The sequence below is a fragment of the Brassica napus genome, unplaced genomic scaffold (assembly GCF_020379485.1).
Source record: "Brassica napus cultivar Da-Ae unplaced genomic scaffold, Da-Ae ScsIHWf_142;HRSCAF=254, whole genome shotgun sequence".
NCBI classification, from domain to species: domain Eukaryota; kingdom Viridiplantae; phylum Streptophyta; class Magnoliopsida; order Brassicales; family Brassicaceae; genus Brassica; species Brassica napus.
This window is the reverse complement of record NW_026014843.1, coordinates 31825-57562: the sequence shown is the minus strand read 5'-3', so window position 1 is coordinate 57562 and position 25738 is coordinate 31825. Positions and strand designations below refer to the sequence as shown.

Below are 25738 nucleotides of genomic sequence, written 5' to 3'. Positions count from 1 at the left end.
ATAAAAAAAAGGGTTAGAAACTACAAGTTTCTATACATTTTCTAGTTCTAGCATGTATTTATTATTTTGTTTATATAACTTGTAACAAAGATTTCAGATTTTCCAGCAGAATGTTTTAAAGATTATATAAAATAAAATAAAAACAGAGTGGGAAAAAGAAGTGGTAGTTTTCTTATTTATCAAAGTCCTAAATGTTAATCCGAGTCTTCAGAGCTATCAAAGTCGAGTTGTTCATCAACACAAAGCAACATCTCATCACTAACATTATTTACTACTGCTACACTACTAACTTGCCTCTCTTCTTCTACAGCTTCAGAGGATGAAGAATCTCTTATCTTCACTTCTTCTCCTTGTGATGAAAACTTTGACAGTTCCTTCTCCAAACAATCTTCTTTGGTGTTGTTGCTCTCTTGGGCTGGCTTCTCTGCTTCTGCCACTGGTTCTGTTTGGTTGGTTCCAAGTGGCACTGGTAAGCCTGGGGGAGGAGGTCCATCATCTGATCCTTCTGGAACCATCTGGTCGCAGGTCGTCACGGCAAACTCGGCATTGTCTAGATCAGCTTCTTTGCTGGCTTTACCTTTCACAGTGTTGGGTTTTACGCACTGGTGTAGCGTTTTCTTGAGAAGAACTGTACCTGGGAACACCATCAAGTTTAGTCTTTTGAGAGCTTCGCGTTCTTCATCATCCATTGTTTTGAAGCCGAAACCTTCAGTCCATGTTTCCACTAAACTTGGCAAAGCAGCCACAACAAGATTCTCCACTTTGAGAGACATAAGCATCTGCACCCCAAAACCAATATTAGTATTAGTTTAGATGGAGCCTCAAGAACAGTGACGTGACCAAATTTTAAAATACTGTACCTCTTCAATTGCAGTGACGAGGATTCTGCACATTCCCTGACGACGATACTTGCTGCATGTAGCTACAAGAGGCATCTCTGCAACACTTACTCCATGCACCCTGGATATAAGCAAAATGCGTTTTCATATGTAACTCATTCTCAAACATGTAAAACTACACTTTCTTGGAGCGTGAAGTTGAACTTAATTCATATACTAACCTGATGGATGCTACTGAGATCATCACATCGTTCTTTTCCACAACCACTGTGTGAAACCCATCAAAGTCTAAGCGAGCAAACTTTGACCTTTAATTGCAACAAAAGATTACAAAAAAACGGTAAGACAGATCGTTAAATATGAAAAACAGAACCGAAGGTATAGTAATAACACACAAGGACGTTACCCCCAGTTGTAAAGCACATGAGGTATCATGTCAATACCAGTTCTTGCATCTACCATAGACAGAAAACACTCCTCCATAATCGATAGAGCAACAGCTAATTTCGAGTTGCATTCAGCCTTCAGTGCCAACCTTCGCGCAGAATGAGCCTTTCCATCTTCTTGAAAACATTTCAAAACCGTCCAAGACAAACCATCAGCATTAGGAGAAGATATGACCCCAACACGAGAACTGAGTCCAGTGTACACCTGTGCATTACAGCTAACTTGTTAAGAAACTAGTTATTTGCTAAATTGCTAGATGTAACTACTTCTCTTGTTATATGTCAAAAGAGCCCATGAACATTGAGAAAGATATCAATTTTAAAATATATAAACTAGGCCTGAGTGCTCTTACCTTCTCGCAACTTTTACCACAAAAGTAGGTTTCTGGAAATGGTTCTCTGCGTTTACTTCTCTCTTGCAGACATACTCCATGATCTGATCAAATACATTAACAGTATCAGCCATGCCGGACTTCAATAAAAATTTAGAGTATAGAAAGCAAAACTGAGAAGAGCTGAGCCTAGCAAATAAATCAACATCTGCAACTGTAACTAAACTGATGAACAGTGGCAACAATCGTGATAACATCTATGTAAGACAACTCAAACAAGGAGAATGGATCATGTAATTTATAACAGGTGAACGAGTGGGAGAGGTCATTACATTTATGCGCACACTGAGTACACTTAAAATCCTGAGAGCGGTCATCAGGAGCATTATCACTAACGAACTCTCTGCATATCCAACATGTGCAGCTTGAGCAATACCAACTGCCTTCCGGGAGCACCTGAATAGACAAAGAGCAAAAGTAATACAGCCATTCTCACATGCCATGCAACTTACTGAAGTTACAAAAACTATTTGTAAATTTATATACCACACATTACCTTCATTGCTAAACAAGCCTGATGGAAGGTAGAAGGACAATTATCACAGCAGATCAGCTCACCTCCATCACCACAGATTCCACAAGAATCATCATTTGGATCATCACCATCATAACCTTCCTCTGATCTCGATCCATTTCTTCTAGCCTTATACTCAGCATACCAAGCTTCAAGCTGACACGAAGCGAAAGGCTTTCCTGATCCCATGAACAGATTCAGACAAGGACACCCCTGGTCGAATCCAGCATGTTTCTTGAACTCAGAAAGCGATATAGTCCTGTTGCAGCATGTGCAGACCACTCCCTCTTTAGTCACGATGCCTGTTTTCACAACGGTATCATCATCATCTGGATCCCGCAACTGGATTACTTCGTCCTTAGAGATTACTTTGGAAGCTATCAACCATGATAACACAGTTCTTGGACCTGAAGCAGACCAGTTCCCTTGACCAAATTGTTTTTCCCCATTGCTCGTGCTTCGAGGAAGTAGCCTGCACCCTCCCTTATTATTCTTTTTCTTGGTTCTAGCTTTTGATCTCTGAGCTTTCTTCTTCTTCTGGCTTGATCTGATTCCACAGCCATCCTTACCTTTGGCTTTAAAAACGACATCGTCTTGATTACAGTTCTTTCTTCTTCCCTTCTTAGAACTCTTCATCTTATCATTCCTCAACCTTTTATCTCCATTTTCCTCTGAGATGACGTGGATGTATCCCATATCTTTATCCTGGCATTCAAGGCTAGTGGGGTCCAAGGGAGCTTTTTTCGATCTTCCGTGTGACTTCTTCCTCAGAAGACTCTCATGGATCCCTTCTGCTATCAGTTTTGAAGCTTCAACGACCTTGCTAACACTGTTCTTCTGCTTCTCTTGTCTTGAAGAAGCATTTTTCCTCTCAAGATCAGAACGAATCTCTTGGTTAGCATTCTCGTCGTCATAAACAAGAAGACTGCTCTCAGATACTGTCAGCACACTTTCAGGACAGCCTGAGATCAATTTCAGACAAGTCGCATCCTCTCGCTTAAACTTGTCTACAATTGAATTCTTTGCAACTTCAACTTTATTTCCTTTTCTTAAAGAACCAACTTTCTTATCGACGAAGACAGCAGTCACAAAGGGCTCCAAGGTACTCCACCAGAGCGCCCGTGTGTTCGCAAGATTCAACAGTTTCATGTTCTCCTCAATGTCCAACAATGTAAGCGAGAGATCAGACCAAAAGTCATTGATACCTGTCCATTTCTTAGTACCTGTATCCATTAGCTTATGATCAGCTAGCAAGATCTCCCCCAGTGATCTCCAAGCTGACCCAAATTCACGAAACTTCCGCCCCTGTGAAGATACGTATATAGTTTCCGAGTATTTACTGTTGGATCTTTGGCGCTTCTCGATTTTCCATCTGGAAGAAGCAAGCAACTTGCAAACATACTTGTAGAGAAGAGGACGTGGGTCCTCTTTAGGATCAATCTTGAGACAAGTCTTAGACATGCTTAACTCATTAGTAGATGGTGGTCCAGTGCTGTGAGGCGTAGCAGAGAACACTCTGGTTGCAAAGCTCTCCTGAGAAACTGGAGACTCAATTGCCTTTAATTCCTTTCCATGGCACTTTGCTGAGACAATGCCACTCAGATAAACTTCTTTCCCCTTTTCTGTGCTTTGCTTCAGCAAATAAGAGCTCGTTGAGACGCCCTTGTTAGATGATTCGACTAAATGGAGAGGTATCATATCTCTAGCAAAATCAGTAAAAGGCGATCCCTTTTCATCGACATTCTTATTAGCAGAAAGCTTGGCTCTTTTAGCTTTTGTGTTAACTTCAGAACCATCCTTATAAGCAGAGGATGGCTCAGAACCTTCTAGGCCACTTGTGACCACAGAGTTGTCATTGTTTGAGCTCAGAGAGGAGTTGACATTCTTACTGGAATCATCACACTCGAAGTTAATGGCTCCAGTAACAAGACATCTTTTAGTAGCAGTAGTAGCCTTTGCGGAATCACTTGCAAAGAAAACTTCCCTGAATATCTGATGCTCTTCATATGACCCCTCAAAGCTATCATCTTCTAACATCTCATACTCAGCTTCGGGAAGCATCTTCACAAACTAACTGCATGTTCCACTTCAGCTTATACAAAGGGGGAAGGTAGTAGTTACCTGTGATTATAGAGAGTAATAGTGACAGATTCATAATCAGAACTTTAGCAGCAAAGATAAAAGGAAACTACAACAGGTGGTTAAATGAAACAAGAATCAAATTTACATTTTTGAGATATAAAAAAAAGCAAGAAGTTAATTTTGTTTCCTTCAAGATAGGTTGGAGCCGACAAGCAATTTCTCAGAATCAAACAAGAGCAATAGATTCAAAACAAGACAAGATCAGAGACCCACCCAGAAAGGCCAAATCTTTATCTTTCTAACCAAAGCTTATAAAATATCAAAAACCCATAGACCAGATTTCAAGAAATTGAGATGCTTTTCTAAGGCTAAAGAGAGCTGAAAAATGTGGATAAGGTTACCAGAGCATGCAGAAGAAGAAGGGATCAGAGGTGGATCAAATGGTAATCTGAATCTGACATTTGGGGGTTGTATTCCTCAAAGAATGCGAAAAGAAATCTCAGTGCCTCATGAAAAGTCTCGAACCCCAATCTTCTCTGTCTCTTCTCTCAGCAAGTGGGAAACGCATTTTCAATTTCACGTTCTCTGCACTCACTCTCTCTCTCCTAGATCTCTCTCTCACAAACACAAATTTGTTTGCTACTCTGTCTTGTCTCTTTGATTTGTTTTTGTTAGCTTTTCTAAAAGATCGGAAGAACCCGTTTAATTAATGGGGGAGACCATTTGAAGAAAAAAAACGTTGGTATATTAATTTTTAGGTTTCTAAGTTTTATAGTTTTTAATCAAAGATGGAATCAAAAATAATTTTTATATATATACAATAAATTCGGTTATGACAAGAATAAGAAATAATCTTTCAATTAATTAGTGGGGATAAATATTTTGGTTTGATTAGTAAGCAACATAAACATTGTTAACAGTAAAATTGCATAAAACAAAATATAAAGTTGAAGGGGTTAGTGGGAGCTATATCTATAATGATAGTTAACATTTTAAAATTATATAGCTGTTTGTTGCCAAAACTAAATGTGGCTGATATTCTGGTACGTGATCTAGTTTAAATAGTTCATGTGCATTCAAAAAGCCTTGCATTACCTATGATTCCTCTGACCTATTATTTTTCATCAAAAAAAAAATATAGTTATTTGTTAATGGATTCTAAAGGAGTGTTAATGGGATGTGAATTAGAGTGTTAATGGGATGTGAATTTCTAATGTTATTGGTTTGTGCATTCTAATATTCTTAATCAAATCTAGTATTGTTGGTTTTATGATTGTTTAATAACTTACAAAATACTTTGTTATTAAAAGGTTTAGTTTTTAATGATTCTATAATTCTATCAAATCTAGTGTCATTGAGATTTGAATTCTAAACACTTTTACTTATGAAACAAAACTTCACAAATCTTGCATATAACCTCTAAATTTTTGAAATCACTATACTAGCATATTTGATAAACTTTTTAAATATGAAAAACTCTTTACATTTTTTTAAAAATTTAACAAATCTCTTGATTTTACAATCAACCAACTATTCATAAATTTTACTCCCATTAAGGCATTAACCCATTCTAACATTCATATTTTTTTTTGAACAAACCATGCATTAAAAAGTCAAGAAACAGAGTTTAGTTCGCATGAATGCGACTTACAAGATCCTGTAGGCTTATCTTTGCCAGAGAATCAGCCTCAGTATTAAAGGAACGGGAAATAAAATGAAAAGAGATAGATTCAAAGTGTGCACATAGAGCAGAGATGTCGTTGAGAACACCCTGGACCTCCAGGCAGCGACCTTGTGTGTTGATACAATCCATTAGAATCTTCGAGTCAGAGCACACGCTCAGGATCTTGAAGTTCCTTGATGCTGCATCGATGATAGCAGCTTTGACCGCAAGTGCTTCAGACATTAGAGCTGAGGCAACATGAGAGCGGTTAGAAGTATTGGACGAGGACCATCCAGATGTGGAGTCTTTGTAGATCCAACCCATGCCCGCACAACGAGTGGAGGCCTGCCAAGACGCATCTACCAAACACACCAGACCAGCAAGAGAGCGACCTGGGTCTTGGTGGGCAGTCTTAGCCTGAGGCGGCTTTGCGGGTGGTCTCTTCAAAAACTGAGCAGCTTGCCAATTACGGGCCTCTCTAAGGGCTAGTGTGACCACCTCCTGCTCTTTCATCACCTGGTTCTCAAAAGTCAATTTGTTCCTGGCCTTCCACAGATACCACACCACCCACGGGTAAAGGGGGCACACCAGTCCCGAAGGCGGAAGGTTAGTAAGACCTCTGCCAAGGTTCAGCAAGGTAGAGGTGTTTATGGCCATCAGAAACGCTGTCATATCAGTACAAGGTACCAGTTCCCAGGTTCTCCGCGCAAAGGGGCATTGAAGGAAGATATGGCGATCAGTTTCAGGCTCCCCACACCGCTTACAAGCCGTGTCTATCATAATACCTCTTGTAGCCAGATCAACCTTTGATGATATTGCACCGCTATGCATCTTCCACAGGAAAGTCTTTACTTTTGGCATGGTGTCTACCTTCCAGATGTTGGTGATCCAATTAAACGGCTGTTCCAGCGGCTGGCGGGGTTGGGAGAGGAGCTTGTAGCCTGATTTCGTTGTGTACTCCCCTGTTGTCGTATACAGCCATACCCGTTCGTCCTTTGAAGACAACCAACTTGGAACCAACTCTCGAATCATGTCCTCATACTGAGGCAAGGTGGTTCTAATCATTTGGAGGTTCCACTCCTTGGAGTGTGGAAGGATTAAATCAGCCACCACTAGTTGTTGTTGGTCAAGAGAAGGGGGCCCATAGGGGCCATCGGTTCCGAGAGAGAGAGACACGGGTTCTGCCACACTCCAATGTCTTTCCCTGAGCCAATTAACCAGCCAAGCCCCCTCTTAATGACCTCCCTTCCTGCCATAACCCCACGCCACCCATGGGATGCAGCGCCTGGTATCGAAGCCTCCAGGAAAGGCGTATCCTGGCAATACTTCCCCAATAAGATCTGGCTAAGGAGGGAATCATGATTTGACATAATTCGCCAAGCTAACTTGCCCAACAGTGCATCATTAAAAAGTTCAATGTCTCGAAATCCTAATCCTCCGTCCGCCTTTGCCCGCGTAAGAGTCGTCCAAGACACCCAACTCATCTTTCTCAATTCCGGTTTCACATCCCACCAAAACCGTGTCAACACCGACTGAATTTGTTTACAAAGAGATAGCGGCAACTTGAAACATGACATCGCATAAGCCGGCATAGCAGTCAGCACAGCTTTGAGAAGGACTTGCTTTCCAGCTCCATTGAGGAATTTGGAAGACCAGCTGTTTGATGATTTTTAATGCCGTAATAAATACATTGTTATTCAAAAAAATTGAGTTTTAACAATTCTATAATTCTATCAAAATTTTGTGTTATATGAACTTGAATTCTTAATTTTGTCAAAACACATCACATGACAATCATATGAAGCAAAATATAACAAACTAGAACCATATTAGTATAAGAACCAAAACAAATTTATCACTTATGTTCTTCCTAAACTCACAAACCTCGATGAGAACTTTGTCTTGAATGGTCAATCTTTTATAATATAAATGCATGGTGTTTCCATTTTTTGATGTTTGTGCTCCATGCATTTATAATATAAATGCATGGTGTTTTTTTATGTTTGTGCTCCATGCATTTTGAAACATAAACAAAAAGATTTGGCGAATGAAAGAGAAAAATCTTTAACCACAACTCAATTTGTTGTTGGCCGATGAAATGCACAAAATATGTTCACTACAAAATGACCACGATTTCAGATCTTGTATGGAGACACCCCAAGCTGCTTCACCCTTCAAAGAGGTTAAACCAATGAATCCAGCTGATTCACCGTTCAAGAAGGTAAAACCAATGAATCCAACTACTTCACCGTTCGAGTTATGGATAACTTGCACAACGTGAAAACTTTGGAGAAGGAACAAGATAAACCAAAGAAAGATACTTCTGGCATTGGATATAAACTCTTGAAAAATATGGGTTATAAAGATGGAAAGGGCCTAGGAAAAAAGAAGAAGATAACATAGTGGAACATCACAAAATATGTTTACTACAAAATGATGATGAAAGATAGATAGATAATTTGAATCGAAGATCGCGACCATCGCGATGCATCACCATCAGCCAACGGATTATACATCATCACCAACTAAGGATCAATGTGAATCATCATCAGCCAATATTGGAACTCTTGAAGAAGATGGGGTTCAAGGATGGAAAAGGGCTAGGTAAATATGAAGATGGGATATTGGAACCTATCATGGCTACAAAACTACCGAAGTATATGGGGTTGGATCATGCAGTCCAATTTATAGAGGACCATCCTCCCAGCAAGAAAGGTAATATTGACATTCTTGGAGAAAAAACGTTGGTATATTAATTTTTTAGGTTTCTAACGTTCTATACTAGTTTTTAATCAAAGATGGAATCAAAAATAATTTTTTTATATATACAATAAATTCTGTTATGTCAAGAAGAAGAAATAATCTTTCAATTAATTAGTGGGGATAAATATTTGATGGTTTTGATTAGTAAACAACATAAACATTGTTGATAATAAAATTGCAGAAAACAAAATATAAAGTTGAAGGGGTTAGTGGGAGCTATATCTATAATGATAGTTAACATTTTATAATTAGATAGTTATTTGTTAATGGATGCTTAAAAAACTTTTTTTTTATCTGAAATTTTTTTTTAAATAATGATCAATCGCGGACCGTCACGTGTCTGTGGGACCAGTGAACAGTGCAAGCAACAGCAGCTTGTGATGTCTAATTAAGCACTCATTTTTCTTCTTCTTCTCTTTTTTTTTAATTAAAAAAATGCTAAGCACCCCTTAAGCACTCATGGTTAATGGTGCTCTAAAGGGGTGTTAATGGGATGTGAATTTCTAGTAATTGTTAAAATTATTAATTTCTAGTGTTATTGGTTTGTGGATTCTAATATTCTTAATCAAATCTAGTGTTCTTGGTTTTATGATTGTTTAATAACTTACAAAATACCTTGTTATTAAAAAGTTTAGTTTTTAAAGAATTTGGAGAAACATAAACAAAAAGATTTGGCGAATGAAAGAGAAAAAATCTTTAACCACAACTCAATTTGTTGTTGGCCGATGAAATACACAAAATATGTTCACAACAAAATGATGATGAAAGATAGAGAATTTGAATCGAACAAGGACGATCGAGACCATCGCAATGCATCATCATCAGCCACGGATCATATATTATCAGCAACTAAGGATCAATGTGAATCAGTATCAGCCATGCATCATCAGCAGCAACTAAGAAAAAATCATCAAATTGCTGCTTCACTGCCATGGAGGAGAAACAAGGAATCGTCGATGTGATTTTCCTTCTCTCTACGATTGGTGGTTTCGATTAGTTATCCATGATCAATGAAATTCATCGAAAGATTCACGGGTTTAGTTGGTTCTTTAGTGGTTCTTACGATGCTTGTAATAATTGTGGAGCAACTGACCACAATTTCAGATCTTGTATGGAGAGACCCAAAGTTTTTACACCATTCAAGGAGGTTAAACCAATGACTCTAGCTGCTTCACCGTTCAAGAAGGTTAAACCAATGACTCCAACTGAAGCAGTAAAGGATAAAAAGATAGTTCAAGTCAAGCCAGAGTAGAAGCAGCATAGGAAGAGGTGGAAGTTTGATCCATTGGCCAGCCCTAATGAGAATTTCGTAATGGGAGGTTAGACTCAAAACCAGGTAACTTCATGGGGACATGAAAGCCAAAACAAGCTGGTGTTGCAGGAGCAAGAGAAGTCTTCTTTGGTGGTATATTTGTTGGAAGAGGAGGAAAAAAAAACATTTGATGAGTTTATAGATAACTTGCAAAACGAGAATGCTTTGGAGAATGAGCAAGATAAACCAAAGAAAGATACTGCTGGCATTGTATATAAACTCATGAAAAATATGAATTATAAAGATGGAAAGGGCCTAGGAAAAAAAAAGATGACATAGTAGAACATCTCTTGGTTACACAATTACCAAAGCACATTTGGTTGGATGGTGCTATCCTTTTCATAAAGGACAATCCTCAGAGCAAGTTGAAAGGTAATAATATTGACCACGTGGATTAGTTCACATTTCTTCATTCTGTTGTGTTTCTTAGTCCCTGATTCGCGTTATCAATTTTGTTACTAGTCTAGTAGATTTCGCACTTGTTGAGAGAAACATAAACGAAAACCTCTAAAGAATTTGAAGAAACTTAAACAAAAATATTTAGTGAATGAAAGAGAAAAAATCTTCAACCACAACTCAATTTGTTGTTGGCCGATAAATAAGCAAAAAATATGTTCACTACAAAATGATGGTGAAAGATAAGATAATTTGAATCGAACAAGGATGATCGAGACCATCGTGATGCATCATCATCAACCATGGATCATACATCATCACCAGCTAAGGATCAATGTGAATCATCATCAGCCAAGGGTCATGCATCATCAACAGCAGCTAAGGAAAAATCCTCAGAAAAAGTCATGGATGAATTGGATTACCGTATTTCACCTCTCAATTTGCCTCATTTATCACTTTATACAGTAGCCAATGGCTATTCTCTCTATTTTTTCTTTCTATCTATGTATTTTACCAAAAAGGTCTTCATAATTATTTTAACGGAAAAAGGCAGAAGAGCCTTCACTTTTCATTGTAAGATTATGTCTCCTTCAACGGAACGGTTATATACATGTGGGAGATACTCATTAGTATGTTTAAGTGTAAACTTAATAAATCAATTTTAGTAATTAAAACTCTATTTTCTTGTTTGACTTTCGTTTTAGTTGGTGACTATGGGTTTTTAGTACGTCTCCCATTTAATTAACAGACAATTTGAAAAAAAAACGTTGGTATATTAATTTTCAGGTTTCTAATGTGTAAAAGATGGAATCAAAAGAAATTTATACATATACAAAATATTTGGTTATGTCAAGAAGAAGAAGAATAAACAACCTTTCAATTAGTTTGTGGGGACAAATATTTTGTGATTTTGATTAGTAAACAACAAAACATTGTTAATAGCAAAATTGCAGGAAAAAATATGAAGTTAACAAGGTGTTAGTGGGAGCTGTATTTATAATCATTGTTAGAATTTTAAAATTTGGTTGTTGTGGTTAATGGACTCTAACATTCTTATTAAATCACGTATTATTCGTTTGACGATTCTTTAATGACAAATAAAATTTATTGTTATTCAAAAAATTGAGTTTAAATAATTTTATAACTATATAATATCTAGTTTTGTTGAAACTTGAATTCTTAACATTTTAGCTTATAAAACAAAACTTTCAAAATATTGCATATATCTTTAAGATTATTAAATCATTGTAGTAGAATAGTTTCATAAACTTTTAAAAAATGAATAACTCATTAGAACTCTTTATAAAATAAACAAATCTCTTGATTCTTAAAATAAACTAATTATATCTAAATTCATCTCCCACTAACCTCTCTAGAGTTATCAATAAAGATTCTGACTTTCTAAAATGAAGAAAAATCTTCAACCATAACTCAATTCGCTGCTAGCTAAGAAAAATACAAAAAAAAAAGTGTTTGCTACAAGATAATAAAAAATATAAATTATAAAGGAAATTGACTTGACAAAAGAGATCATGATATATTGGAAACCATTATGGGCAATCAGCTTAAGAAAACACATCACATGACAATCATACGAAGCAAAATATAACAAACTAGAACCATAGAAGCATAAGAATCAAAACAAATGTATCACTTATGTTCCTCATAAACTCACAAACCTCAATCAGAACTTTGTCTTGAGAGGTCAATCTTTTCTAAATGTAAATGCATAGAGTTTTAAAAATCAGTTAGAGAAAAATAATTTTATGGTAAAAAATATTTAAAGAATTTAGAGCAGAATAAACAAAAGCAACATAAACAAGAAGATATGGTGAACCAAAAAGAAACAAATCTTTAACCCAATTCAATTTGTTGTTTGCCGATAGAATTGCACAAAATATGTTAATTACAAGGTAATGATGAACATGAATTGTAAAATGAAAAAAAAACATGGTAAAAGGATCATGTATATGGATCCATCTTGCTGACAAAGCTCCCAAAAATCTAGGACTAGATGGTGTTCTTCGGATCATCAAAAACCAACAAAAAAAAGTATAAAGAAGAAGAGAAATGGCAAAGAGTCATGAGAAAGGTGAATTAAAGATTCGAATTATTGTTTTTGATAGTCTAAAATGAAGTTTGTATTCTTTTTATTTAGTTTATTTTTATCATTAACATAATTATTTTTATGATATTCCATTAATTGAAGAATTAATTGATTTTGATATAATTCAATTGTAAACATAAGTAATAGATTTTAATGTATACCAAAGTATTTGATGAGAATTTTAATACATTAGTCTAATTCTTATGTTTTAGCTTTCAAAGAAATCCAAATCTATTTGATAGAATAATTCCTCTAATTCCATGAACTTTTTAATCTTTATATATGAAGGAGAAAACCAAATAAAATTTGACTAATGAAAAATAACAAAAAATTAACAATTTATGTATTATATAACCAGAATTTTATTTAAGGAAATAGTCAAATATATACTTTTGAAAATTCGAATAAAAACTTTTACTAACGAAAAACTGATTAACAAAAACTAATAAACACTCACTCAATCCACTCCTCGAGCACATGGCATCTAGATGAATAATAATGATAATAAACTGATTAACAAATATTTCTCTCTAAGTGTGATTCAGGTGATGATTGTTTCAGGAGTTTTTAGTTTTAGTTTTTGGTTTTTAGATTTTAGTTTTTGGTTTCTAGATTTTGGTTTTTGGTTTTCAGCTTTTAGTTTTGTTTTTGGCTTTTAGATTTTGATTTTGGTTTTTGGTTTTGTTGTAATTTTTTTTCAAAAATTAATTAATGCATTACTTTAAAATAATACAACAAAATAGCAATAAATATTTAGATTTTGCAATTAAATTTTATCAAAATACTGTGATTATTATTTTAAAATTAAATACAATAACATATTTTAATATTATATTTTATGAAAAATACATTATAGTTAATATAAACCATAAAATATATATAAATTATGCAAAAATAAAAAAAATATTAAATTTCGAAACTACTTAGAAATTTTTCTTATATAAATTATTTTAATTTTTAAAACTTCAAAAGCAGTAGTTTTTTCTTATATAAATATTATAAATTATACAAAAATTAAATACATATAATTTTGAAACTAATTATAAATTTTCTTATATAAATTATATTTTATATTTTCTTAAAGTTGAATGGCAATTTTTATATTTCAGGATTATACAATATACTTTATTAATAAAACATATTATGTTTTTTATAATTGTTTTTATTTTTAATGTGACTTATAATTATTAAAATAATTCAATTTTTTTATTTATAGAAACTAATAACTAAGTTTTAAAATTAAATATATTATTTATAAAATATATAAATTTATTTACAGATATGAAACACAAGTTGAAATATTTCACATTATTGTTTAAATGATATCTTATGTACAAAATATTTTATGATAATTTTACTGCTATGAAAATATTAATTATTAATGAATTAAAATGTAGTAGTTTCTACAAAAAAAAATCAAAATTCGTTTTTCTTCATAAAAGCTCACAAAAGTTGGTTTTTGGTTTTTCTTTATAAATTGGTTAAAATTTTCAAAAACTAGTTTCCCTAAATTTTGGGGAATCTATTTATTGAAAATGTTGATTGGTAACTCAAATGGTTTTTACAAAAACAAAAACAAAAACCAAAAACTTGATTGGATGAAAAATGGTTTCTACAAAAACAAAAACCAAAAACTAAATCAAAAACCACAAACAAGACGAACGGGCACCAACCTAACTCAACCGTTTTTCTTGCTTTTCCGGCGGCTTAGGCCGCCAGATTTCTCGTTTTCCTATTTATGTGTTTCCACACCCACATCTTGATGGTTTTGTGTCTATTGGTGTTGTCCAGATTGGAATTCTCTACTCCACACCAAATTCTCATTTCGTTAGTTCCGGTTCATGGTGAGTCTGATTGGTTAGTGTCTCAAGTGGCGACACTCACATTGCTATTTCTCCTATGGTCATCGGCGATGGTCCATGTCAAAAATTGGCGTGGTTTTCGCCTCCCTTAGGGAGTGTTCTTGTCCGGCATTTGATAATCATAATTCATGGTGTTTGTTAAGGTTTTAGGAGTCTAGAACCGAGATGTTCGGTAGAGAGAATATTGGAGAGAATATTGTTGGTGAGAGTTAGAGATAAGTATGAGAAGATATGAGAAGATATGCGTAGATCTCGATAGAGACTTGTGTATATATAACGATGTATGTATGATGAAGTAAATAACGAGTATTCTTCTAGACTTTCTCTTGTCTTTCAGTGTTATTGTGTCGGTGTTGTTCTGTTAACCTTCTGGGTGCAGTGTTCTTATTACTCTGGATTTATCCATTGAGTATCATTGGTTTCAGTTGGTACATTGTTACTTTAAACCGCCATGGCCGGATGAGTTTTAAGTATGGGTCGCTTATAGGAGAGACATGGGAAAGACGTCTTGATCAATCATCTCTTGGTCGCGCCGTATCGTTCTACAATGGGGTGAATCTCACAATAATGTTTGCAGTGAGTCACCGGATGAGAGTTTCTCTGAGGTCTATAACAGTGGATGTTCCCCATTCTTGGAAATGGATTATATTGACGTGACAACTGAAGAGTCGAAGAGTGGCTTCGATATTTTTAGAGTAGAAGCAAATCATGATCTGAGTATCCATGATCATGATCGTATACGACCAGATAACGGCGTCATTTACCATACATGCGTCTCTCAGACTCTCTCAGACTGATACAGCCAACATACAGAGAGACATGGAAGCTTGGATTATGAATGTCATAATACGTATTTGGAGAATTGGTGAACAAGTCAACCAATACATAAATGGAAACAAACCAGAAGGATAAAGCTAAACCCTCTTAGAAGGTGTTGGATACGTAAGCATTGGTATCCATTTGTAGAAACGGAATTTCATTTAACGGAAGTATTGGTTTCATTATGCTGTGTGTAATAAAGAGTTTTGGCCAAAAGTTGCTAGCTAAACACACATAATTCGTATCAAAATAAGTTCGTCCATGAAGTAGGAAAATAACATAGTGAAAACTCTGTTAGCGGATAACTCTTTACTTCGGGAAGCATCATCAAATTCACTTCTCTTATTCTATCGGCTAGGCCACATATTTGCTTATGTAATGATATGTTTTTGGGAAATTCCGTATATTGACATTGTAGTTCTTTGGTTAATCCATATATGTACCATATCAACATTTTCAAGATTAATAAAGTTTAAATTTCGTTGAAAAAAAACTTTACTCGATTTATTTTCTGGTATTATATACTAGTTTGTGCTTTAAGAAATCATTATTTCCTTTTAGTTTTGTTTTCCCTAAAAAGTGTATATAGATTTTTATTATATAATTTGTGTTTAAAAAGGATTATTTCCTTTTTGCTATTTCCTTACAACGTGTGTAGATAGTATTATCCTTTTTATATATAGTCGTCAGGCATGTCAAGACCAAACTAATGAGTTAAACTTGCTTGAACGCATTGTAAGGAAAAAAAACAATCTCACCAACAACAAAAAAAAATTGATCCCTCCGGTAATCAATGAAAAGCAGATCTCCGGCGGTTTGTCAATTGAGAGCAACGCCATCGCACTGTAAAACGAAGAAGAAGAATAAGAAGACGAAGATGTGTGGGTTATGGTCGTTACCGGAAGAAGTGGCTATGAAGTGCCTGGCTCAGGTATCGAGAGTAGACCTCGCGGCTTTGGCTATGGCCTCCAAGGCACACCGATCTCTCATAGTTTCCCCTGATTTCCAGCTATTGAGATTCCAGATGGGTTGTCTCGAGCCAAATCTCTACGTATGGTTGCACGTCTTACCAGAACCGACCCCGCGGTGGTTTATCCTCAACCCCGTGCACCGTCGTCTGAGACCGATCCATCTAAAATCCTGCAAGGCTCCTCCGGAATCATCATCCTCTTTCGTGTTGATGAGTTTTGGGGTGTTTAATATTGGTGGGCTAGTAAACGGCAAACCCACCTCGGATGTCTCCTTCTTGGATTGTTCCAATCACACTTGGCACTCGGTTACGCTGATGAAGATGGCTCGTGCTTCAGCATCGGCACACAGTATAAACCGGAAGATATACGTGCTTGGAGGGTGCGGGGATGACGCTGATTCCTCAAACTGGGCAGAAGTGTTCGATCTAGAGACCGAAACCTGGGAGTTCTTGTCTGTAACTATTGCCCCTCAGTATCCGACAAAGCGTGTTGATGATACAAAAGAATGAGGTTTACGCGGTGGATGAGGATGGTCAAAGCTTCTCCTTCTCACCAAGTAATAAAAGTATATCGAACGGAATAGCAGATTCTAAGCCAGGGTACAGAAGCGATTGGTGTTTGATTGGGGGATTGTTGTTCTGTCGTGGCACCCGCGGGAAAATACTGTGGTGTTCTTCTCCGTATGAGTTGGATTGGAAGGAAGTGAAGGGTTTGGAAGAGCTGTCCGAATATGATATCAGCAAACTCTGCAGAAAGTGTGTGAAGAAGAAGAACATTGTCGTCTTCTGGAACTCCAGGTCTCTAGGCTCTGAGAGTTTGGAGCTCTGGTCTGCCGAGATATCCCTGGAGGTACGGGACGAACACGAGCTTTGGGGGAAGATTGAGTGGTCCGGTTCTGTCTTCAAACTTGATCCTCACTCACACTCATATGGCATTAAGGTCTTGTATGCTGAGTCTATCTGTGCCTGAAATTCCTCAGTTAAAAACTATCTATTCATTTAATCACTTATTTTTGTTTGTTTAGTTGCAGTCTAATGTTTTTGTATAATTTGCAATCCACTCAGCAAGCTTTTCTCTTGTGCTTGTTATTTTGTCAAATTTTCGTAATCTCATCTCTCTCAGGCTGTACTTAGATTCCTTCTCACTGACAGGAATAATTTTGCTTTCAGTTTCTGTTTCTGGATATTTAGATGATGAAACGCTAACAAATTTTATGAGCTACAACAAATTTTGGCCTAATTAGGTCCATTGCTTTGGATGAACCTTGGCTTGTTTCTCTCTCTTTAAAAGAAAAATACTAGAAAAAAATGAAATGTGCAATAAGTAACTACGTAATCAACACGAACAAAACAAAAACAAAGTTATCATGAATAGTGAAAAGATGTTTATTTGAGAGAAATTACAGAGAAAACCAAACTCATACGATTCTGTAATACCCCGATCAATTCAGAGAAAATAATTATATATTGACTGTGGTTGGACTGTTGTTGAAAAACTGTGGTTGGACTGTTGGCGATGGTCAATCTTTTAAAACGTGGTCCGAACCGTGACTGAGTGCTACCTCTCAAGAACAACCCTATGCCGAACCGTGACTGAGTGCTACCTCTCAAGAACAACCCTATGGGACCAGCATCCAAATCCGGCAGTTCTTTAATGGTTACTGATCTATTGCAGCCAAGCGGAGGAGATTGGAACAGAGCCGTAGTGCACCAACTGTTTCCACTTGAAGAGTCAAAGATCTTAAGCATAAAAAGTACCAAGCAAAAACAGAAAGACCATGGAGAGTTCGTTAGTGTCCACAGGATGCATTGTCTTCCACCAAACACCACATATCCTTAGAAATATGAAATCCGAGAATGTATGTAGAAGTGCTTTTTTTGTTTAACCGAGGAACATGTTTTGGAACACATAGAGTGCCTTGGAACACGGTTTAGGCCGGTCCATGTGAATTTTTTGTTTAACCGATGAACATGTTTATAACAATGACGGAATTGATCAGAAAAGGAGGCAAAAGGGTTAGAGAGTCGTGTTTGCGCAGTTACTGGACACCAATCATGTGGTGCGTTGACATTATGGATTTACCCTAATTGGATGAGAAACCTTGTGGCTCAAGACATAGATGGATAAGGGTAGACCACACTTTATATACGGCTGCCTTGAGTTGGAGAGTAAATCAAATTAAATAATGCTGCTTTTCACCAATTCTCTGGCTGATTTACATTGAATTTATCTGAAATGCTTACATGTTTTTTGACGAGGAAAATGACGTACACTAACTAAAGAAGAATTAGAATGGGTTAAAGGTCGTAAAAGAGGAAAACTAAAGCCTTGTCTTCATGCTACAACAATCAAAACCCAAATCCTGAGTGAGAGTGAGAAACCAACCTTTTTGTTTCAACAACTCTGTAAACTCAGTCACTGAACAGAATCTTTTAACCTATATAGTTTGGGTTTCTTTTTATACCAAAATATTGAGAACTCATGCTAGGCTTTTCATCAGGTTACGTGAATCATCCTCCATTGTCTACTTTGGGACTGTCTAAGGTTGAAGGTTGAAGCTACAAGAGCTGATGTTCTTCTCTCAGTATCGTTGCTGCTTTCTTGGACTGACTCATTCTTGGATGCAGAAACTCGCTCTCTGAAAATGCAATGCAAGAACATCAACAATGCTGGTTGTTTTGTAATATATCAAAAAAAAGTAGTTGATGCAGAGATTTTTACTTTGGTAAAGAAGCATGCTGTCTCTGATAAAGCATTCATGCCAGGAGAGAGTTGGGTTTGGTTTGGCAAGAAGATAAAGGTTGTCAATTGCTGGCCAGTCCTCATTTGCTTTGTGATTTTCACACAGTCAAGCAAAAGTAAGCTGACACCAAACCAGGGTGAATGCGCCTCAAGTACAAGGATGCTGTTGAAAACAGCCGGAAAGCTAAGATCACGAGTTCCCAAAAGGACAAAGACTACCCCGGATCAAAGCAAATGAGACGAAGAACAGTTAAATGTTCATGACATTTTCACTGTCAAGCTACAACAACGGAATCAAGATGGAACTGGACTCAAAATTCGAATATGACAAAAGAGAGGAAGAGTATATCGACTTTGTATTCATACCAAGACATAACTAGTTGAAGCATATATCAATCACAAACTTGTACAAGCACCAAAATGTCTAGCTTCATGCTAGGTTAGATATGAAAGCATAATCATGTTTTGCTTCTAAGCAACAGTATGTTGGACTAGGCAGAGACAGGAGTGGGGTTATGGAGACTGAAGCCTATACAAGGCTCTAAGTTTAAAAACCTAAGGCTATTTGAATTGCACAATAAAGTGATCTTTAAAAAGAGTGATAAGGTCATAGTTACCGTCCAAGTCAGAGAGCAACTAGCTTGACTTGCGAATTTCTTCATTTAGAGATAAATATACACATCAATATTTCTGTAGAGACAAAAAAAAAAATCAGAACTGGGGTGTGAAATTTCCGTGAAAAATCAATTAAGCAACTCAACAGACTAAAAAAAAAAAAATCAATTAAGCAACTCAAAATGAAGACTCAATTCAAAAAAATCAATTAAGCAACTCAAAATGAAATTAAGCAACTCAATTAATCAATTAAGCAACTTAACAGACTAAAAAAAAACTAAAAAAGAGAAAGGAAGAAAACGGTTATCTTAAGAAGAATAAGAAGAGAGTTCACTGATACAAGAGGCTGATTGGTGAGAAAAAAAAACAAACTGGTTAACTTGAAATTGCAAAAAAAATAGTTATAAATATAAATCAGAGAGAAAAGATTCAGGGGAAGAATACCAATTAGTAGCACAACGTTACCTATATAAACAAAAGACACCACCAGTGAACGATATACAAGTAGCAAGATACCGATCAAAGATACCATCTTCTTCTCATTCTGCATTCCCTCTGTCTCTCTCTCTCTGTTTCACCAATCAGCTTTCATAGTTTCTTGTCATCCAACGATGGAGGAGAAACAAGGAACAAGCCGCGAGGTGAGATTACGTCTCTACAGAGTTGCCAAAGGTGCTTCTTTCTGATGAGAGGAACAAAGACTTCCGAGGTAAGGCTTAGTGTGTAGAGTTGCGTTGTTATTCCATTAGTTCACATTAATCACTCTGATTTGTTTCATACCTTTGTATTAGATAGACACATTGGCAGACTTCTATTAGACTATTAATAGTTTTTTTTAACACTCGTTAATAAGTTTGGGTGCATACTTAGACTTGCTAGTGATATAGTCTTAGTAGATTTTGCACTTGTTGAGAGTTTACATCTTTCTAGTGATCTATTCAGAGACTTGATATTTTTTCTGATATTGGCGTTCAGGGGAACCTCTCATCGATGGGAAAGCTGTTTCTTATGATCATAAGTACCACGTCCAAGAGGAACGGATAAGGAACAAGGCTACAGCAAACTTTGCTAGACGCAGAAACTATGAGAGGATAATAGCGAACGTGGCAAGAGGCTCTCCTCCCCAATGTCCACCTCCTATGGGTGACTCTGCACCCCCTCCACCTCCCATGGAGCAGAATTACGAGGCACCACCACCACCGAACATGGGAGGACAAAGGCCTCAACCAAACTATGTAGAAGCACCAGCGCAGAACAACAGGGGAGGAGCACCAACGCAGAACAACATGGGAAGAGCACCAGCGCAGAACAACAGGGGAGAAGGTCCACCAAATGCAGGATGTTCACGTAATAACAACAACGACCAGGAGCAGAGTGGTGGAACGCAGCAGGCACAGCACCAGAACAACTATCCACCTAAACGAGCTGGCAGCGGGAACCCATACCAGGGTTAAAGTAGTTGGAACCAGTCGTGGGTTTTCTTTTAATATTGCATTCTGGACATGTATAGATAATCTGAGGAAGCGATTGAGAGTACAGTAGCAAGACTTTGTCTTCAGTGTTTTGTCAGTCTTGTATTGTGTCGAGACAATGCCATTCGTTATCCTTTATTAACCCAAAAGACAAAAAAATATTCTCATAATCCCGACTAGTTAAGATAAAAAGACGGATATGATCCCACATGATACTAGATCATCAATATCCAAAATACTTTTGTCATCTAGTAATACTATTCAAAAGACATTCGTAGGCGCCATTAATTCAAGATATATACTAAACATCCAAATACCATTTGAGATATATTTAATGAAAATATTCAAATAAAATGAATACTATGACTTTTGAGTTTCAAATCCTGACCAAACCATATATATATAACTGGTCCAGGTGAAAAAGGAAGACAATTCTGCCGGCTACGAGGCAAGATCTTCGATTCTTCTTCGAGTTCAAAGATTTAATCCCAACCCCAAAAGAATGATATCTTCATGCATACAAAATCATCACACGCTATCTTTAGCCCTATCAATAATTTTCATGGGGTCATATATAATCCATTTTGGTTAACGAATAATGTGTGAAATCTATTTAGAGAGTGGGAGTTGGTACTTTTTTGACCCGTTAACACAACCACAAACCATTTTGAACACTATTTTAGAAAAGAATATCCCGGTTCACGCATACATTCATCTGGTTTACTCTGCTACAAGTGTCAACTTGCTACAAACAGCAACACGTGCATGAACTATATCAAGAACCGGGACGTAATCTCGTTTGTCCCAACACCTTTTTTCCTCGCCAACCACACGCGACTCGAAAGCAAAATAGGACATTTAGGTTTTATCCAATACGATGACGTGTAACACTCAAAGTAAAGACATTGCCACATTCTACCAATCATGGCTTGCCACGTCTTCATGATCTGCTTTTTCCCCGGTGCATACGTCATCGCACACGTCTAACTTGTACGTCTAGCTTTTGATCAAAGTGAGATAGAAAATAAAGTCGTAAGTGGAGACTCTGCACTATATTAACCCCACAAGTGACACTCCTTTCTCTTCACTAAACTCCAACTCCATTATTCAATATACAATCTTCGTGACTCTACAGTTGTCTCTCTCTCTCTCTCTCTCGAATCTTAGAAACTATGGCTTCATCTACTAAGACGGTACGTCATCGTTCTTTCCCTCCTCGTACGTAACGGATCTTTTTAATTATTATTTGGAGTTTATCTTGATGATCCGAGGTTTTTTTTGTAGGTTATGATCCCTATTGCTCACGGTACCGAGCCACTTGAAGCAGTGGCGATGATCACCGTCTTGCGGAGAGGTGGTGCTGACGTGACGGTGGCGTCGGTCGAGGATAAAGTTGGCGTTGATGCTTGTCATAACATCAAGATGGTCGCTGATACTCTCCTCTCCGATATCACCGACTCTATTTTCGACCTTATTGTTCTCCCCGTAAGTTTGCTTCTATAATATCAATTATCACTAGCGATGTTCAATACTCCCTGCAAATAAAGTTGGTTGTACAAAGCTTAATTTCTTTTATGCATGTATAACACTAGTTCACAGAATCTTACCCAAAAAAAAAACTAGTTCATAGAATAACTGTTTTTAATGTTTTTTTTTAAATACTTCAGAGTTGTTTTGCTGATATTAGTATTGATTATATGATTGGTAAAAAGGGAGGGCTTCCCGGAGGCGAGACTCTTAAAAACTGCAAACCATTAGAGAACATGGTGAAGAAACAAGACACAGATGGAAGACTTAACGCAGCTATCTGTTGTGCTCCTGCTTTGGCTCTTGGTACTTGGGGTCTTCTCGAGGGCAAAACAGTAAGTCATAAGCGATCAGTACTAAGCAATGTTACTTCTAGTTTTCAGTTCTTGTTGGATTAATTTGGGGTTTTCTTGCATGCAGGCAACGGGTTACCCGGTTTTCATGGAGAAACTTGCAGCTACTTGTGCAACTGCAAGTGAATCAAGAGTTGAGATAGATGGAAGGATTGTGACAAGTCGAGGACCAGGAACCACCATTGAATTCTCCATCACTCTTATTGAGCAGTTGTTTGGTAAAGACAAAGCTGATGAAGTCTCTAGTGGCTTGGTATGTTTTTGTCTTAATGATTTCTATTAGAAGCAGCATAGTAGTTAAGCTATGGTGTTCAAACTTGCTTTGTCGTCTCCTCTTGGACTTACTTGTTCTGTTATTGAAACCAGCTGGTTCGTCCTAATCCTGGTGAGGAGTTTACCTTTACCGAGCTTAACCAAACGAACTGGTCATTCCAAGATACTCCACAGGTACATATGTTCATATGCGGCCTCTCCACTTGGTCCTTTAACATACTCCAAGACAAGTCTCTGTTTGATGGTTATATGGATTCCTAGGAGCATAGTGTGTTGTAAAGAATCTAAAGATAATGTTTCCATGTTTCAGATTCTCGTTCCCATTGCAGAGGACTCAGAGGAAATTGAAGCTATAGCGCTTGTAGATATCCTCAGGAGAGCAAAAGCAAACGTCGTGATAGCTGCAGTTGGTAACAGTTTGGAAGTTGTAGGATCTCGCAAAGCTAAGTTAGTAGCAGATGTGCTTCTTGATGAAGTTGCAGAGAAGTCGTTTGATCTGATTGTGTTGCCTGTGAGTGCTTATTTTCAAAGAGATTCATTGTAAAAAATAACAAAAGCGAAAAAAAAATCTAATCTCTTTGATGTAACACATTCAGGGAGGTCTTAACGGTGCACCAAGATTGGCAAGTTGCGAGAAATTGGTGAATATGTTAAAGAAACAAGCTGAAGCAAACAAACCTTATGGAGGAATATGCGCATCGCCTGTTTACGTCTTTGAGCCTCATGGTTTACTCAAGGTGCATTATTTGTATTGTGAAAACGTTAAGTATCAATATTCTTGTTATATCTTAAACTGAGTTATAATATGAGATATGTTTTGTATAGGGTAAGAAGGCAACTACACACCCATGTGTGAGCAACAAACTTTCGGACCAGAGCCACGTTGAGCACAGAGTTGTTGTGGATGGAAATGTGATAACGAGCAGAGCTCCAGGGACTGCAATGGAGTTTTCACTTGCGATTGTTGAGAAGTTTTACGGGCGAGAGAAAGCGGTTCAGCTCGCCAAGGCAACACTTGTGTAAATTCAAAAGTATGAAATGTGGAGAGGCTGCAAGGGACGTGATAAAAGGGGTTTTATGTATCTTTCTGTTGATGATGATGAGTGACTTTGTAATGTGAGCATTTGGCTGAATGGAGTGTGAATTTTATGTCTTTAATAAATGAATAAACAAAGGTTATTCTACTGAGTTTATGTAAATTAGACAGTTAGTATATGGTCGAATCATTAACTTCTGGCCCAGTTAGAAGGTTGGTTCACACGAGGAAGATATTTTATTTTACCTCTAAATAGTAAATAATTGTAAACTACAGATTATTTTCATAAAGACAAATTTCCCTTAACTCTAAAATACGTAAATATAAATCAAATTCTAGTGAAAATACTGCAAACATGAACATTTGACCAAAAACACTTCTCCAAAAATCAGCAGTTCCATAGTGTATAAACCCATGTTCAAAATTTCGCTAGACGCTATGCGTGCGGTCGATTTGGGCCTAGCGCCGAATCAAATAATCGAAGACTAATCGACGATTAATCGGAGATTAGTTTTTTATTATTTTATTTACATATATGTACATATATTAAATAATTACAACATAAACGTAGATCTTTGTTGGTCCAGTGGTATACCCATATGTATTCAAAGTTCCCAACGTGGGTTTGAAGCACATCTTCTGTTTTTTTCGCTTTAAATCATTATTTTTTGTTTAGTAAGTTGAAAATTACCAATTTACCCTCGTCTTTTACTTTCTTAACCTGCGAATTTCAGATTTAATTTTCAGCGTTAATATCATTTTTTATTGATTATCATTGTTTTTCTTTGTTATTCACATAGCTTTCAATCATTTATAATAGATCTATCACTAGACATTCGATTTTGAACACTGAAAATTCAAAAAAGTGGAGCTCCGAGTTTTGGCCGAATATACCAAAATCGCCGCGGCTACTCACCGGATAGCGTCTTTCCGCTGTGTACTCGGCCGTCTCAGCTGCATTTTTGAACACGGATATAAACATATAAAAGAAGGGTTTTTAGTAATTAAACCCATCAACTAAAGATGAATCGTAAAAAAAAACCCTCAACTAAAAATCCTGTGAAATAAACCCTCAACTTTAGTTCCGTTAACATATGTTACCCTCCGTCTAAAAAACCGTGACGGAGGTCGACATATGTTAATGGTTTATAAGTTGAGGGTTTATAATGTTAAAAACTTAGTTGAGGGTTTTTTTTACGATTCAAAAATAGTTGAGGGGTTTTATCACTAAAAGTCATTAAAGGGTTTTTAAGTTATTTATTATCCATTGTTTTAGATTGATTTGCAAGCCTTTAAAACTAATGTATATTTTTAATACATTAATCTATTATAAAATTAATTTATACATCTTAAATTAATAATTTTCAACACGATTTACAACTTATTATAACTTCAAAATATTAAATTATTTGATATTTGGCAATAGTGATAAAAAAAATTGTGTGTTTATATCGTCATTTTCAAATATCAAATAATTGAAAGTTTTTAAGTTATATTAAGTCTTACGTAGTGTTAAAGATAATTCATCCATGAAGTCAATCTTTCTATTTGGAG

General features: G+C 36.5%; 3 protein-coding genes and 1 pseudogene across 3 annotated transcripts; 3 read left to right on the top strand and 1 right to left on the bottom strand.

The window, feature by feature from the left end:
- Positions 1 to 150: 150 nt before the first annotated feature.
- On the bottom strand, positions 151 to 4963 carry LOC106423565 (increased DNA methylation 1-like). Its single transcript, XM_048772096.1, has 8 exons — positions 4675 to 4963; positions 2174 to 4312; positions 1950 to 2073; positions 1639 to 1721; positions 1246 to 1490; positions 1061 to 1147; positions 861 to 960; positions 151 to 779 (listed from the first exon to the last, which is right to left on the bottom strand). The coding sequence occupies exons 2-8, from the start codon at positions 4250 to 4252 to the stop codon at positions 195 to 197; spliced, it is 3303 nt and encodes a 1100-aa protein (XP_048628053.1). The 5' UTR covers positions 4253 to 4312; positions 4675 to 4963; the 3' UTR covers positions 151 to 194.
- Positions 4964 to 15885: 10922 nt separating this feature from the next.
- LOC125597340 lies at positions 15886 to 17334 on the top strand (annotated as a pseudogene).
- A 2926-nt stretch (positions 17335 to 20260) lies between these two features.
- Positions 20261 to 21314, top strand: LOC106423508 (multiple organellar RNA editing factor 8, chloroplastic/mitochondrial-like). Its single transcript, XM_022720373.2, has one exon. The coding sequence runs from the start codon at positions 20663 to 20665 to the stop codon at positions 20975 to 20977; it is 315 nt and encodes a 104-aa protein (XP_022576094.1). The 5' UTR covers positions 20261 to 20662; the 3' UTR covers positions 20978 to 21314.
- Positions 21315 to 22008: 694 nt separating this feature from the next.
- On the top strand, positions 22009 to 24332 carry LOC106423578 (protein DJ-1 homolog A-like). Its single transcript, XM_013864348.3, has 8 exons — positions 22009 to 22188; positions 22280 to 22480; positions 22708 to 22857; positions 22943 to 23128; positions 23242 to 23322; positions 23459 to 23659; positions 23745 to 23885; positions 23974 to 24332. The coding sequence occupies exons 1-8, from the start codon at positions 22168 to 22170 to the stop codon at positions 24169 to 24171; spliced, it is 1179 nt and encodes a 392-aa protein (XP_013719802.1). The 5' UTR covers positions 22009 to 22167; the 3' UTR covers positions 24172 to 24332.
- The last annotated feature ends 1406 nt before the right edge of the window (positions 24333 to 25738 follow it).

Bases quoted from the DNA above. Each gene is read 5' to 3' on its own strand.
- LOC106423565 (XM_048772096.1), bottom strand. From the start codon at position 4,252: ATGCTTCCCGAAGCTGAGTATGAGATGTTAGAAGATGATAGCTTTGAG. The intron at 1,491-1,638 runs GTAAGAGCACTC...TGTAATGCACAG, and splicing joins GTGGTAAAAGTTGCGAGAAG to GTGTACACTGGACTCAGTTC. The intron at 780-860 runs GTACAGTATTTT...TTTGGGGTGCAG, and splicing joins TCGTCACTGCAATTGAAGAG to ATGCTTATGTCTCTCAAAGT.
- LOC106423508 (XM_022720373.2), top strand. From the start codon at position 20,663: ATGGGTGACTCTGCACCCCCTCCACCTCCCATGGAGCAGAATTACGAG.
- LOC106423578 (XM_013864348.3), top strand. From the start codon at position 22,168: ATGGCTTCATCTACTAAGACG. The intron at 23,323-23,458 runs GTACATATGTTC...TCCATGTTTCAG, and splicing joins CATTCCAAGATACTCCACAG to ATTCTCGTTCCCATTGCAGA. The intron at 23,660-23,744 runs GTGAGTGCTTAT...TAACACATTCAG, and splicing joins TTGATCTGATTGTGTTGCCT to GGAGGTCTTAACGGTGCACC.